This window comes from Protopterus annectens, chromosome 3.part0, assembly GCF_019279795.1.
Source record: "Protopterus annectens isolate FY-2018-M chromosome 3.part0, PAN1.0, whole genome shotgun sequence".
Classification (NCBI taxonomy): domain Eukaryota; kingdom Metazoa; phylum Chordata; order Ceratodontiformes; family Protopteridae; genus Protopterus; species Protopterus annectens.
Genome location: NC_056731.1, coordinates 1,419,493,460 through 1,419,510,250, shown reverse-complemented (window position 1 = coordinate 1,419,510,250; position 16,791 = coordinate 1,419,493,460). Strand labels below are relative to the sequence as shown.

Below are 16,791 nucleotides of genomic sequence, written 5' to 3'. Positions count from 1 at the left end.
TAGTTGTTTGAAATTGTGTTGGTCTGCAGGATTTTTGGTCATTCTCCATTTGGCCCAGTATTTATTCCTGAGGTGAATTTTATGTTCTTTAGAAAGCCATGGGGCCGACTTGGTCTTATTTCTAATAGTACGGGTTGGTGCATGATGATCAAGGATGGCTAAGAAGTTAGAATTAAAGTACTGAACAGCTTCTTCCAGAGGGAGGTATTTTAGGAGAGACCAGTTGCATGCTCTGAGTTCGTTTTGGAAGAGATCTAGATTGAAGTTCTTTTTGGATCTAATATTCCTGATTGTGGTGGGAATGGAAGTATAGGTTTTATGTCTGATGATATAGGTAAGTGAATGGTCACTTATATCATCTGGAAGGGTTCCAGATTCATATAACTGGGGATGGTTGTTTAACAGAATCCAGTCTAATGTGCTTTCTTTCTTGTTGTGTTTATCTATCCTGGTGGGGGATTTAATGGTTTGATCAAAACCATATAGGTTGATGTTGGTGGTTGGGTTGCTATTGCTACAGCAGTTCCAATCAATGTTTATATCGCCAAGGATTATGGTTTCTTGGGGCAGGTGTTGAGATAATCAGCAAAGGATATTTTCTATGGTGGTATTGTTGTTACCGGGGGGTATATAGATACAAATAATATAGATGGCTTTGGCATTGTTAAGTTGTAGTTTAGATATAAGAATTTCTGCACTGGTACTAAGTGGTGGTTTAATGTTGTAAGTGGTTAATTGTAGGCTAGATTTAAAAAGAATTGCCACTCCCCCCCCCCCTCTTTATGGTTGCACGGTCAAGTCTCAGGACATTATATCCTAGTGGGATGATTTCATTGTCTTTTGTTACAGGTTTTAGCCAAGTTTCCGTTAGGCATAGGATGTCAAAGGAGTAGACTTCTAAAAGAGCATGGAGTTGAGTAACTTTGTTGTTAATGCTACGAATATTAAGATGAGCTATAAAGAGTGAATCAGATGGTTTAGTAATGGGATAATTAGTTGATTGGTTGGGGTTGGGGAGAGAGATTGGAATTGCTGTTAGGCCTGGGTTTGGGTGAATGTCTCCATCTTTTAATGTTTGGAGTTGTCTGAGATAGATTGGATATGGTAGTCTGCTATTTAAGAGTAGAGATCTCCTGGGATTGAGATTAATATATCTGATGTGGACTATTCTATGATATTTTGCTGGTAGATTGCTGGGAGGAGTTGTAATGTTAGCATGGTTGAATAGGATGGGTAGAGGAGTGGAGGTGGTTATTTTATTAGGATGGTGAAAATCTGGACCTAATGGGTGTACATAGGAGGAGAGTATATAAGCATAAATGAGAGGAGGAAGCAGTAAGAGTATGAGAAATTGCTGAAACTGAGTAGTGGTATTTAATTTATCCATTAGAATAGATAAGATGTCAGCTGTGTTATTGATGGTAAGAAATATAATAGGTGTGGATGAAGGGAGGGGTGTGGTAGGAATGGTAAGTGGAGTGGAAGTAATTAGGCAATAGAAAAGCTTAATCAGAGAAGTGGGAGGAGGTAGGGGTGTGGCTAGTAAGTATAAGAGTAGGACCCCTCGGGGGTGGGTGGAAATTGGGGGTAGGGAGCGGGTAGAGACAGGTAAGAAGCAGCTGGAGAAGAGACAATCAGCAGTACTGGCTACAGAAGGTAAGTTGGATAAGGCAGTAGTACATGAGAACAGTGATGAGAGAACCTAGAGACGGTAGTAGTAGACAGTAGGGTGAAGTGTGAGGAACTAGAACGCAAGTCTGGGACTACAGAAAAAAAGGTAATTAGTAAAGGAAACTAGAGGAAAAGCATGAGATGAGACTAGGAACAGGGTACCATCTAGTGAACAGGTCTGTATTGCAGGTAGATAAGCAGGAGAGTTGCTGTATTAAAAACTGGGGAAGAGTGAGAGGGAGTTCCTAGAGGAAGATAGGGGAGTAAATGATAAGGTACTATAGAGAGGGGGGGGGGGTCTGCTGGCTGTCCTGGCTCAGAGCGTGCTTAGGCACCTATAGCAATGGTACACAGGTAGAGAGTAAAACTGGCAGGAGTTAGACAGCAAACATACTTTTCTTTTTTCCTTGAAAGAGGGTGAAGGGAATTTAAGGCTGTGAGGTGAACCCGCTGGTATTTGGAGAGGGTCCTTAGGTTCCTAGAGACTTGAGCTGGAAGCACGAGAAAAGCAGGATAACTTAAGGGAGAAAGAGAGACAAAGTAGTGGAGAGAAACAAATAGCACAGGCAAGGCAAGAGTGGTCAAGTATCAAAAAACAGTCAGCATGCAAAGGTAGCAAATATACATTTTCCACTTTCTTGGTAGCAACAATCAAATATATTTACAAAACAAGAGGTAATTTCCTCTAAGCAGTAGCAGCAATATAAAAGTTGGCAATAAACATTCATTCCTACTAGGGAGCAGCCCTAGTAAACACAAGATGTCCTTTCCTCGAAGCAGTAGCAGCAATATAAAAGTTAGCAATAAACATTCACTCCTACTAGGGAGCAGCCCTAGTAAACACAAGAGGTCCTTCCCTCTATGCAGTAGCAGCAATATAAAAGTTAGCAATAAACATTCACTCCTACTAGGGAGCAGCCCTAGTAAACACCTTAAAACTATTACTATAAGTCAGAGCTGTATTAGGGCATTAAGTAGAGGGTCGGTAGGACTGCTGTCGAGATAAAAAAGTACACAGTGTCGAAAAATACAGGGAAAACACTGTCTATATCTCAGAGTTCAGTCAGTTTTTAGAGCACACTTGGACAAATCACCACGAGGGTGGCGTAGTTAAAACGCCACTTTCAGGTTTAAAAAAATATAAAATTAAATAGCCAATGCTGCTTAAAAACTAATTCAGCGTTCAGTCAGATATTAGAGCACACTTGGACTAGTCACCACGTGGGTGGCGTAGTTAGAACGCCACTTTCAGGCTTAAAAAGATATAGTCAATGCTGCTTAAAAATTAATTAAGCTGAGGGAGGAAAACAGAGAACGGCTATGCTTCTAGACAAGCATTAAGATGTCGCCATTCCAAAGCAGTTTCCTGGCTTTAAACAAATGGTAGTATTGCAGGCTCACTCAGAGATGGTTCCGCAAGAGCAGCGTTCCAATTATTAGTCGGTACCAGCTTGTTAAAACACCATGAAGTTAACATTTGTCAACTTCTGCTTGCTGTGGGCCAAGTTAAATGCTATGATAAGCTGCGGGCCACCTGCTGGAAACTACAGATCTAAAATAATACCTTCCAAGATAAACTCAGCTCATAATGGCAAGGGCTCTCAATGTAACACTGCTATTTTTAGAAGTAAATCCTCACATCCCTAACACAAATTGATCTCCAAAAGTTAGAAACAACTAACACTGACTAGCTAAAATTGGCACCAGACTCATTTGAACTGCATATTACTGCACTGTGTTTTAGCCCTTGGGATATGTCACTGAAACATTAGCTGAACTATCTCCAGCTCTACTGCAGAGTCTACTGTATGACCAGAAATGTAGGCAACTTTTTAGAATCACACTTACACTCCTGATACATAAACATAGGTCTCTAGCAGTATCCATTTGCAATGTAATTACTGCTGACCTCACCGACAGTTATGAAGCTTTTTGCTCAACAGTCTCAAGAGCTGAATCAGCTGATCTTCCTGACTGAAAGAAGGAAAATTATGGCCATGCAATTCTGCCCAATAACTAACCAACTAACAAACTGTGAAATAAAACTCTGCTTTCATACACCAAAGGTACAACTCATCTGCAGCAAAGACAAACTAAAAGAATGTACACTTAAAATGAAAGATGCTGTCTACCAGATATAACAAAGATCACAGCTTTTGAATACCTGGATTTAATATTGTACTACATTAAAATGGGCATACTACAAAGTGTATTTTCATTGATAGATGTGAACAGCTAATTCAATCAAACTAAAATGAGTTCTTTTTTCCCTAAGCATGCTGCTAGTAGCACAACTAGTACACAACAGCAGTTTTACTGTGTGTCACTATAGTTAGTACATACCTGGATCTTGATTGTATACATGGATGCTGTCTTGTGGAGACTCCCTGGTCATCCCTGTAAAAGGGCCTGTTGCTCAGTGAAACATCCATTTAAAGGAAAGTGAGAAGACAAACAGGCAAATGGGGCAAGCATTATTCACTCAGAAAGCTTGTATCAGCATGCATTTTTGAGGACGTCCTCTAACTTCTGGTGCTGTTCAATGACTTTGATTTTTTTCCTCAAGGGTCTGGGATCCTGGCGTTAGCATATATAACTAAGGGGTGAAGTCCCCCGTACAGAGGGATGCAGTGAGGTTTGCCTTAAAAAGCAGCTTACATTTTAAGTTTGAAAAGGCTGCAACAACCTGCATGCAGATACTGGCCCCAATGCCAAAAGACTTGCTCTCAGTGTAAGTGAACACTTGCACTGAAAGAAGGTGTTTTGGAATCTGGGCCCTGTAGCAAGCATGTTAACACACAGGCCTTACACTCAATTAAGTCACTTACACTGACAGTAAAGTTCCTTCGGAATCAGAGCAGACTTACACTGAAAGCACATCTTTTGAAATCAGAGCCATTATGTCTGTGACCACATGAAACACAGGTAAGTGAAGTTTACCATCAAAATATCGAAGGCAAAATAATTTGCTATCAAAAGAATAAACTAAAATTCCAAATAGAAAAACAAAATTTAGCCTAAATGTTGAACATCAGAAACATGACGAAGGACATTCAACATACCAGACTTCTGGTTTCAAAAAACGTATGTCCTTTTATGTTTTAGAAGGAGAGCAAACCCCGCCTGCACCTCCCTGCAAATCATATGTACCAACTCCAAGATCGCATTACAGTGATGAAAAGGGTAAATTCTCTGATCCTCATTGTACCACAGTCTCCATTCACAATGCTAAACTCATAATAACGAATCAAGCTTTACTTTCATTGTTATGACTTTGTATTATTCCAGTTCGGCATTGTGAAACCTTGAAGACGCACTTTCGGACACACAATTTTTGTAAACGAGCCTTTGATATTTTGATGGCAAACTATAAGCAATATGCATACTCTTGATACAAAACCCTTTGACATCAATAGTAGCAATAAATACATTCATTTATTTATTCTGTTTAGCAATGAAGGTATTTACAGCTTCAAGAAAAGCAAATAACTAATAAATAAGTGAAACAAAAAATGTTTAAAGATCTTTAAGTAAGAAAAATACTTACCATATTAGAAAAGGACATGCTCCTCTGTAGTGCATTTGATTCTTTAGAGAACATCTTCAGTGTTGAATCTAATTAAATAGGTGATACAAAAGAGTATATATCAAATTATCTCCTTAATAATTCAAGTACACAAACAATGTTCAAATCAAAAGTTTTATGTGCAAAGACAGAAGCTATTACATTTTACTTTCAATAATTTTGTAAAGAATACATTTCAATATATTTAAAAATTTTAGGTAACGATACAGTTTCCATAAACTATTTAGATTATACCATTTGCTTAAAGATTCAGAACTGTGAAAATAACGATGCATGAAAACCATGTATTGATGGTGTCCATCTCTCTTCTATATCCCCAGTTTATCTAGTTCAGGGTTATGAGAAGCCAGAGCCTATCACTGCATGCAGTAGGCATCATGAGGCTTAATATACACTTAACTACGTATTACAAAGTAAATTCAGCTCTGAAAACAACAATTAAAATGTTAAACTATGTACACATTTTGAAAACGTTTTGCATAAAAGAAGCACATTTTTCAAAATTTATGGTAACAAATGAATTAAGGATATATTCATATTCTACGGGTTGATCTATGAAAGGGTCTCTATGATAAGTTCTGCAGTTGAGGTCAGCCTCGTCACCAATCAGCATTCAACATATTTTTTTAGAATTTCTTACACCTGGGGACACATGCATATCCATGACTATGCATGCCAGAAAATCACTCATTAACTACATAAGCACATTCTCCCACTGCATTGATTAGTAAGCCTTCAAGCCAGTAGCAAGTATTTTCCTCCACATCAAGAAACAATGAAGGATTTGCCAACCCCATTAATAACAAGCGCTGTACTTGTATAAATCTGCCTAAAATACAGGAAATGCAAGAACAAAACATAATTTGATAATCTACCCATGCACTGGGGGTGGGAAGCATGCATTCTACAAAATCAAAACTGGCAAGCTTCATCCAAGCTGTTATAAATACACAGAATTATAAAGGAACAGAAAACAAATATTACTGAGAATAATCTTGCAGAAGGATGGCAGAAAATGGCAGTAAGCTCTATAGTGGGAGGAAACAGCACGTGTTGGGAGATTCCATTATCTGGAGGATAGATATAAGGGTAGGAGGCAAACAAGGAGCTAAGATGCATGATAAGTGCCTTGATAGAGGGGGACAGGAATCCGTTCCTCAGAAAAGTAGAAGGAGCAGCACAGTTTGGAGTCTTAATGTTATTGCCAAACAACTGCATGGCTGTGAAATGGATAAGACAAGTGCAGCAATCTGAGATTAGAATGGGCTTAAGATGAGCAGCACATACAATGTGAGCCTAAAGCATGTCCACATCCAAAGGCAGAGTGCCTTTATTCATGACCACCAGTAACCTCTGCTAAATTAATTTTTACCTATCTGCTGAATTAATGGATACATGATGGATACACCGGCTGCAGAAGGATGAGGCTGAGCAAAAAATCACTGCTATTCATGGGGAGAGCACAAGGCTCATACAGTAGGGGTGACATCTGGGGGGGGGGGGGTTACAAATGGACCTTTGTCTAAGTATGCTTTGCTTACAATGGTCAAAGCATCAAGGTTTGTTTCCAAGTGTGCATGCCAGCCTGCAAGCTATGAAGCTCAAGGTCTGTATATGCTGCAGTCCTCTAAAAGCAAGTAAACAGGCAAAATCCCTGAAGATGAAGGTGCTAATGTCCCATCATCTCTGCCATCTACCTGAGGAGGAATTGGCCTGCATAACTGTACATGGAAATAAGGGGATACTGAGATGAAAGATGGTATGGAAGCTGTTCTAGCCAGCGGGCTGAGTTGGCAAACCAAACCACAGGAGGATGAACAATATACCAAAAATGAAAGAATACACACTAGCATCATCAGATGCACTAACTGTCCACGTCAGGGACGTGAAAGACTGTTTTACATTATGGCCTTCTACACATGGCTGAAAAACTGTTGCAGAGCTCAGAGCTTTGGATTTGATGGAGAACTACTTAAAGAGAGGATGGCCTGCAACTATTTTGTGAGGGAATCCAATATCCTAATTTAGAAAATATTAATGTTTTCCTTGTCAAGCTATTGCATTAAAGGAGATGAACAGAAAAATATCAGGGAAATCTAGGATTTCCCCAAATAAACAACAAGGTAGTTGGCAAAGCAAATTCCAATAGGGAGTACAGTTACAGAAATGTACTAGTTAATGGAAAAAAAACCCATAAAACAATGCATTCATATATAAAGCAGGAAGGAGAAACCAATAAAAGGAAGGCACTGAATATTAAAACCCACAGTTTAATCAAAGCTTTAACCAGTAACACTTATGAAGAACAATGTCTTGATACTATGGCAATAGGAGAAACATGATATATAGAAAACAGTGTCAGTGATGTAAACTTTATGGAGTGTGCATTTTGTATGTGGGACAATGAGAATAAAACAGAATGTACTACATTCCTCTATTTAAGGGAAACGTGTAAAGAATATGAAAATATAAGGAATGGAGGAGGAAAAGAGGCACTGTGGTTCACAACAGAGATTGTAACTAGCCTGACAGGTCACAGAGGAGGTTTAAATAGAATCCCACCAGGAAAGGACAATTAAACGACAGACAGCACACTAGGAATGACAAGGAAAGGAGTGGTACTGGTGCAACAGGACATTAATATGCCATATGAAACCTGGAACATTTTAAAAGTAGACACATCCAATAATAGGCCCATTCTTGATGACTACAAGAAGCAGGTTTCAGGCATGTAAAGGTTACTAGCTGGGGTATAAAAATGACTTTACTATTAGAGAAGAAATCCATGATTGTTTTGTTTGTTATTCAGATAGTTATAAGCAGTGTCTATTACAGAAGGAGCTGTCTTGGATCTGTATTCTTACAGGAAGGAAGAGCTTGGATCTCAGATATGGATACAGATAGATATTTTAGAACAAATAATCCCCAATCTATGGATTTACATCACCTTAAATATAGAACTTAGATGATCAAGACTGCTGGTTTTGGAATCAGGAAAACAGAATGACCAAATGAGGCAGTCCCTCAGATGTTGTTTAATAAGCTGGGAGGAGGAAATGCAAGATTCAGAGTGTGCCCTTGTTCCAGCAGGTCTGCAAGACAGATATTTACTTTTACTCTGCTCATTGAGATGAAGGAATAGTGTTCTCTGTAAAGAGGTCTGGCAAACTATGAAAAACAAATGGTGCCAATGTGGCTAGGCAGTCAACTGCTACTTTTGCTGCTGAGGAATCTGCTTCTTGACCCATATCTGCTGGGGACTAGGCAAAGATTGTTGCTGCTGGGCCAGGAATTTTCCTCAGGATAGCATTTCTCGAATTTCCTCCATGAAAGGTACAACAGATGTACAGACTGCACATCTGACCTGTCCTTCCTAGGTACAAGCCAGTGTTGATGTAATCTCATAGATAAACAGCTGTGTATAAGAAGCTATGAGGGCTTCCAGTTGAAGATCCATGGGAATGTCCACGGGTCCAAGGTCCAGAGACCCAAGCACTATCTAGTGAAAGTATCAAATGAGAACAACATGCCTAAATAATGGTTAGGTCTCAAACTTGACCCGAGAGCCAATACTGGTGTGTAACAGGTGTAGCAAAGCTTTTGAAAGCTTGTTCTTTGCCTTCACTTTCTCCAAGAAATTAACTTCGGGTCTAGTCCTTTGAATATGATAAGAATACCTGCCTTGAACCAAACAGAGATGATGATCCTCATCTTGACAGTGGAAACAGAAAATGCCATTTCCTTTCTAGTGGTCAGATTTTCTGGATTCCTAATCATGGAGCAGACCACTCAAATGTTTCAGCACTTTGTGCCTCACCAAGACTGCCCTTGAAACCACTGAGGTGGTCAAAGGGTATCTGACCAAAAGGAGAAGCTGATGGGAGGAATTATTTCCTGTCCACCTTGTAGAAGAGGGAAGACATCAACCAGAACGTCTTCTACATCCCTTTGAGCATACTTAACTCTGGTACTTTTATATACCAAACAAACTGTTCTAAGCTTCACACTGGACAGAAATTGTGATGTTCATCTCCTCACTAATAATATAAATGGCCCTTCAAAGGTCTGACACTGACTGTGACAGGAGAATGCCAGGGACGACCTCATCATCTGAATCAAGGAGAGATTCTGATACGATAGAAAAAGTTAAGGGAAGAATCTTCCAAAGCCACTCCCACCTTTTTATCCTTTTCAGAGACCTTTCTACAGAGTTTTTTCTTTTTCATCAGAAAGTCCAGTTCTGACAAGATCTTGTGAGAACTGCATTCCTATGAAGAGACACCAACTTAAACTTTGCAACAGTTTGCAGAGGGACTGAGACAAAGCTCTTAATTCATTAGATACTATAAAGGCTTCATCTCCCACTCCCATGACCTACAGAGGTAATTCCTTTACTACAATCCAGATGACCAATGTTCACAGTTAGTGGCATGGGTACTGAAGGAACTGGGCTGGGAATATGGAAGTGACTGGCTGATGACAGCTTACCCACTCTGGGAGAAGAGATACAGCACTGGCCTTCTGCATTAATGACATCTGAAGGAGTGTAGCTGCATTTGCCTCAGTGACAGTCATAATGATGGCCACTTTGCAAGTGGTGTGCCACTTTCCAGGACTCAGCATGTTGAGTAGTGTGCATATGCCTCCAGCAGGCAACCACTTTGAAGCATGCAATGCTGCCACCACAGAGATGTAGTGGTGGCTGGTGACTTCACATCAAAGAGGGGGGGGTCTGCAGGAAAGAGATGAATGGGTGGGGCCAATGGCAGGGGGTATGGCCAACTAGAATGAGGCAGAAGTATGCTCAAAACCACAAAAACTGGGACTTTAATTAAATACGCTGCCCTGGGTGCCAAACCGTCATTATGAGAGTTCAGTCAAGACAAAATGAAGAGGAAAAGACAAAACTATTTCAATGCATTGCCTACATGACAGTTTATTTAATATCTAGATGGACACAAAAAGTTGTGAGGCAAGAAAAAATAAATTACTTTTTAAATACATTACTGAAATGCCAGTCAAAAAACGAGGTGGTGGTGCTGCGGTAGCGTTGTCGCCTCACAGTAAGATGTTGTCCTGTTCGATTCTCAGCTAGAGTGTCTTCTGTGTGGAGACATGCATGAATGGGCGTACCTTCGTTGAAGGTTGTGCGTCAGGGCCGACAACTCGGCAGGTAAAAATCTACTACCAATCATTAGCGGACCGAAGTTCCGCTGTGGCGACCCCTAACCGGGAAAAGCCGAAAGACACAACAACTGAAATGCCAGTCAAAATCAAGTATAAAAAAACAAGCAGCACTCAACTAAACCACTTCCCCTTGCACTGCAGTTCTAATTATAATTTATATTCAGCTTTATAAAAGTACCATGTTACATGCTGAAAGTAGCAATCTTTGTGATACCCTCACTTGCAAAAATGTTTCTTATCCAAAAAAGTCCTGCTGCCTAACAACAACTATCTACTTGCTTCATGGGGAAAACATGATCAAAGTAAAAAATGAACAGCAAACAAGCGCAAGATAAACTGCTTAAAGAATTACTGTACAGGCTATGGACCACACATGATATATTGGCATTCTGTTTAGTTTATGGGTAAAGCCTGCAAAGATGACTGCAAGTCTCCAACAAATGTAATGAGCGTCTGAAAATACTGTAATCCTGTCCTAAGCAACAGAGACCTCCAAAGCAGACATCCAAACAACCCCTACCACGAAACAATACCCATGTAGCACATAGCTCACAAAGTTAGTGTGCCACACAGTCACAGCCCTTAAGGCTAAACAACACACCCAATACACTTGTAATAGGTGACCCTATTGTCAGACACACTGACGTCCCACTCACCAGACTGAACAAGGAGAAGGTCACTGTAAGCTGCCTGTCGGGTGCCAGGATCTGCCACATAACACAAGCACTCAGGTCACTCCAAAGCAAGTACAAATATGACTCCGTCATTGTCCATGCTGGTGTGAATGACCTGAGATGTACCTCCCTGGACTACATGAAAAGAGACATAGAGGAGCTCTCTGATCATGTAGCCCAGGCCGGTATGACCCTGACCTTGAGTAGCATCTTGCCTTCTCCAAGAATGATGCCACAGTATAAAGACAAAATGATCAATTTTAACAATTGGCTAAAGTATTGGTGTCATTCAAAAGGGATCCAGTGTCTGTCAGCCTGGGATGACATGCTCGACAAGCCACGTTGCTTTGCTAGGGATGGCTTGCACCTCTCACCCCTGGGTTTTCGAATACGGGCAACGGCTCTTGCCAACCCCATAGTGCCTTTTTAGGCAAGGCTCAAAAGACAAACCCACCTCCATAGACAACACAAAGAAAAAAAACACTAAGGGTAATGCTGCTCAACGCCAGAAGTATAAACCTCAAGATGCACACACTCGAGACTCTCCTCAGTATGGGGAATATCGATATCTGTGCAGTAACAGAAACCTGGTTCAAGGCTCCCAAGAGCACCCCAGCACTAACAGGTTATACTTCATACCATGCTTTTTGGCCCCAAAACTAGGACCGAACCACAAAAGGAGGGGGAGTATCCATATTTATCAAAGATACCCACACCTCCAGGTTAGTGGCACTGCACGAAGCATCGGAGACCATCCATGTGCAACTAACAGTGGGCAAAACTGCCTTTCAGTTTGTAGCCTGCTACAGACCACCCTCCCAAACACAGGAACCCCACTCTGCTTTCCTGAGAACACTGGAGAATATGAAGGTCTCTACAAACACCATTATATTGGGTGACTTCAACTACCCAAACATTGATTGGGAAAACTACTCAAGCCCAAACACCCTCGCCCAACAGTTCCTAGAATTTATAAACTCAAATGCTATGGAACAACTGCTCACCACTCCCACAAGAGGGGAAAACATATTGGATCTGGTCATCACCAACATGGGGTCTCTCTCTTCCACACCAGAGGTATACCCCTCATTGGTAAGATCAGACCATAAACTAATCCCACTGGACATCCATATTCCGTCCCCACCCCCAGCCAAGGAAACCACAGTGAAGAACGTCTCAAAAGCAAACTTCACACTTCTCAAAACCGAGGTGGAATCCTTCAAAGCCTCCGGGCCAGTGGAAAATACAGCCCAAAACGCAGAATCCTTTACAAAAGCATTCTATGGACACCTACAGGAATGCATGGAGCATGCTATCCCAAATAAAACCAAGACTCACTCCTCCAAAGGCAGGAGACCTGTCTGGTGGACCCCGGCTATAAATAAGCTATACAACAGAAGGAGAAAGCTACTACATGATAGATCCCAAAAAGGGAAGGCGTCTCTGATCAGTACTAGCAAGAAACTACGATCCCTCATAAAATCATCTAAGGCCAGCTTCGAAAGAAAAATTGCACAAGACACTAAAGATAATCACAAGGCCTTCTTTAGTTATGTCAGGAACCTGGGAGGCAACTCCCAGATATGCTCTGAGTTAGTGCAAAATGACAAAAAATACACTGAACCCACAGACATCGCCAACATCCTGGCAGAAAGGTACAGTGCAAAGCCCCCCCCCCCAAAAGAGCAAATGTCTAACCCAACAGAGTGTAGCCTTCCTGAGATCACAGATGCACAGGTGAGAGCTGCCCTCTCCAAAGCAAAAAACACAGCATCAATGGGACCAGACGGTGTCCCGGGCTGCGTCTTACATGAGCTCCAAGAACAACTAAACCCTCATATAAAGTCACTGTTCAATCTCAGCCTTACTACAGAATATGTACCCAAGGAATGGCGTACAGCAACAGTGGTCCCACTCCACAAAGGTGGTGCCACAACGGACCCCGGAAACTATCACCCTATAAACCTGACTAGCCTGGTCTGCAAAGCTATGGAGCGTATCATCATGGAAATCATAAACAAAGACATTGGGAACCTCCAGACACTGGGTCTTACCCAATTCGGCTTTGTTAAGGGCAGATCTTGCCTCTTGAACCTGGTCGACTTCTTTGAAACAGTTACCAAAGCCATAGATGAAGGGAAGGTAGTCCACACAGCCTACCTGGACCTCGCAAAAGCCTTCAACACAATACCCCACTCGGGCATCATAAATAAGCTCACCAGCTTAAATATCAACCCCTATGTCACAACATGGGTTGCAAACTGGCTCAGGGATAGAACTAACATGGTCAGAATAGCAGGTGCCATGTCAGACTCTAAACCTGTTACAAGTGGCGTCCCACAAGGCTCAGTCCTGGAACCTCTCTTGTTCGGTATATATTTCTCCAAGGTACAGGCTAACATGGGTGGACTATGGCTGACCAAGTTCGCAGAAGACTGCAAACTGGGTGCCATAATCGACTCTCCGGCTGACACAAGCATCCTCCAAAAGGGTCTCACAGAGATGGATAACTGGTGCCAGAGCCATGGCCTAAATCTAAATGCCAAAAAGTGCATAGTCATCCCCTTTGGGAAAAACAAAGTGCCCACAAATTACCACATAGGTGGTAATCCATTAAGTACAGAATAAGTAATTAGGGACTTGGGGACCCAAGTAGATAGCAATCTCTCCTTTGACAATCACATTGCCAAAGTGGTTAGAAAGACCTTCTATATAGCCCACCTTATCATGAAAGGGTTCAAATCTAGACCAAGAGACGTCATTGTGTCCCTCTACTCATCACTTATCAGGCCCATAATTGAATACAATGCCCCATTTGGGATGTAGCTTACTCGACACCTGCAACAACTGGAAAGACCCCAAAAGTATCTCACCAAGAGGATCAAGGGACTCAAACAGATGCCCTATGCAGTTCGGCTAAAGAAACTCCAGCTCTACTCAGCTGCTTACCGCCTACTCAGAGGCGATCTATGCCTGACGTATAAAGCCATGTCCAACCCAGAATTAATGGACATGCTCCACCTCAGGAAATCCAAATCCCTTAGAGCTACACGCTCCAGGGACTTGAACCTCAGCAGAAAAATAGGACATGCTGGAGGGACAGATTCATATCCCAGAGGCTCCCCTCACTCTGGAACAAAATCACAATCCATGTTAGGCATAGCCCCTCACTGACCCTCTTCAAGAGAAATCTTGACGAGTGGATGGGAGATCGTAAGTTTACCCCTGGGACCTCTTCTGTGTCCCTGCTTGACAGAGGTACATTAAACTAACCTTAAAAGGGCTACCTTCTGTGACCTACTATACAGAGGCACAGTCAACTAATCTAAAAGGGTGGCAACAGCCAAACACACTCTGGCTAGGCTTATAAATGCCCTAGGGCAGATAGCATAGTATCAACCTATGAACCTATGAAATACTGTCATATGCATTTCAATACCCAAGGCTTATACGTTACCTAGTTATGTAAATATTCTCTGCATGGCAACCACAAAAAGGCTTTCAATGTTGATAATTCTTTAACAGTATACTTACTAAAGCTTACTTGCATCTTACAATCTCAGAGAAGCTTACCTGATGGTTATTAAAGCATTGCTACCTACTTAAACATAGAGCAACAGGCACTGCAACAACATGCATTTTCTGAATAATAAGCATAAATCAACAGTATAAAAATATTACAGAAAACCAGAACATTCTGCAAAATCAAGGACAGATGAAAAGCCACTGTAGTACTTGTGTCTACGTAGGATGGGGGGATACTCTGTACACTTACACTGCATAACTGCTCCTTCTCTTGCTTGGACACATCTAGAGTCACTACATGGGGGAGTGGAGTACAAAAACTATGTCACAATTTGAAATGTCTTTGGCTGACGGTGATGGTCCTGACACATTTGTCATATCTCTCAACCTCAGAGCAAAAGATATGGAAAAGGCCATAAATAGAAGTAGGACAAAGGCCTAAAAAATAAGGACAATTTTTAAATATTGCTCTTATAAACTTAGAAGAATAACAGAATAGTAGGTCTTGCATTAGTATGAATTTTCTGAAGGGTATGAAATCTGAAACTCAAATGTCTGTCATTATTTTCTAACTTCAATATTTAATGATTTGCCACTAATTTGCCAGAAAACCACAATTTTATGAAAAACAGACCAAAAATGTGATGCAAAAATATAAAATATCCACACAATACAGCTGGGAACCTGTCAAAGAAGGGACACTTTTTAAATATTAGTATTGTTAAGTTGAGCAGCTGACAAAAATCACAGAATCTACATGCATTTCTGAAATAAAAGTAATATGTAATTCTGATCATTACAATTATTTATTAATTGTAAACCCTCCATGTTTCTCCCAAAATTGCCATTTTGAGCCAAAATCGGGGACAGTTGAGAGGTTTGGATATTTGCACGTATCTCTCAACCTCTTAATGCAGGAAATCTGGACAAAGCCAAATATATTGGGGGAACAAACAAACAGTACTAAAAAATGCTCTTGTATAAACTTAGACAGTTGATAGAATAACAGGTCTTGCTTTAGCATGTATTTTTCTGAAGGGTATGAAGTATGAAACTATGTGTCTGTCATTATTTAGTGACTTCATTCCTAAATGATTTGCCAGAAAACCACAAATTTTATGAGGAACAAACCAAACATAAGAAGCAAAAATCTATTCATTCTGTGAAAATCTGGACAGTTGAGAGGTATAGTTCAGCTGGGAGAATCGTGTGGCAGAAATCCTACATGACGGACTTAGCTCCCTAGGTATGGACACTAAGTACCCCCCCCCCAAAAAAAAAAAAAAAAAAAAAGTGAAGATCTAAGAGAAGTGATTGCTTCAATCTGGTTTCAGCACTTTCAGTAGCATTCCGACTCAATCAGTGAAAATATTCAGCAACAAAAAAGTTTATGCTTGTAGACAGTTGATTTAACTGGTTCCTAATCAAACACATCCAACCAAGAACTGGGAGGAGGTGTACCTGAGCTGATCAGATAATAACAATACAATCAGGAAGGTGTTCATTGATCAGTTGTTGGAGGGGATTTTAAATTTGTTTTGAACATTTTTCCACTAAACAATGAAACAAAATGCATGCACCAATAATGACAAAACTGCCCAATTCACAATATTTCCTTCATAAAAGTCTACTCAAACTTCTACAATCCACCATTATCAGTAAATATGCACAATCTCTGCAGAAGTAAAAGTCATTTAAATAATTCCACATTAAAGAGATCTGTATGTAATGAAGAGGTTGCTGCTAGCAAACAACTTTATATTTTATTGTTTTATCTACAAATAAAGTGCCTGTTGCCCTTGAGGAATAAACTGCCTATGTTACATTAAAAAGAATTATAAGCTAGTAATATTGCAATAGGGAATGGATGGCAAACTGATAACAGGTTATTAGGTATCTCTGCCAGATGACATTCTCAGGGCTGCAGCATTCAGCCCCTTTACAAGTACAACACAGTACAGTATCAGCAATGCATCTACATGCTGTGGGAGTAGAACCCACAGCATTCTGCATCAAAAGTAAGTATTCAAACCTGTTATGCTATTAACAATGCAAGCAGACTCAGTCTAAGCAGCACTAAACTTCTCTTCCCCTGAAGCTCTCAGCTCCTTGTAAAATCCACTTGACTCTCAACTTTGCAGCACAAGA

The 16,791-nt window shown here is 40.7% G+C and overlaps 1 protein-coding gene across 1 annotated transcript in view; it reads right to left on the bottom strand.

Annotated features, from left to right (window-relative positions):
- The window catches only part of NSMAF (neutral sphingomyelinase activation associated factor), a 2,091,028-nt gene that overhangs the window by 442,058 nt on the left and 1,632,179 nt on the right, over positions 1–16,791 (bottom strand). Inside the window, exon 24 of the mRNA XM_044065485.1 lies at positions 5,219–5,286. Coding sequence (XP_043921420.1) covers positions 5,219–5,286 — 68 coding nt within the window. The remainder of the gene's footprint in view (positions 1–5,218; positions 5,287–16,791) is intronic.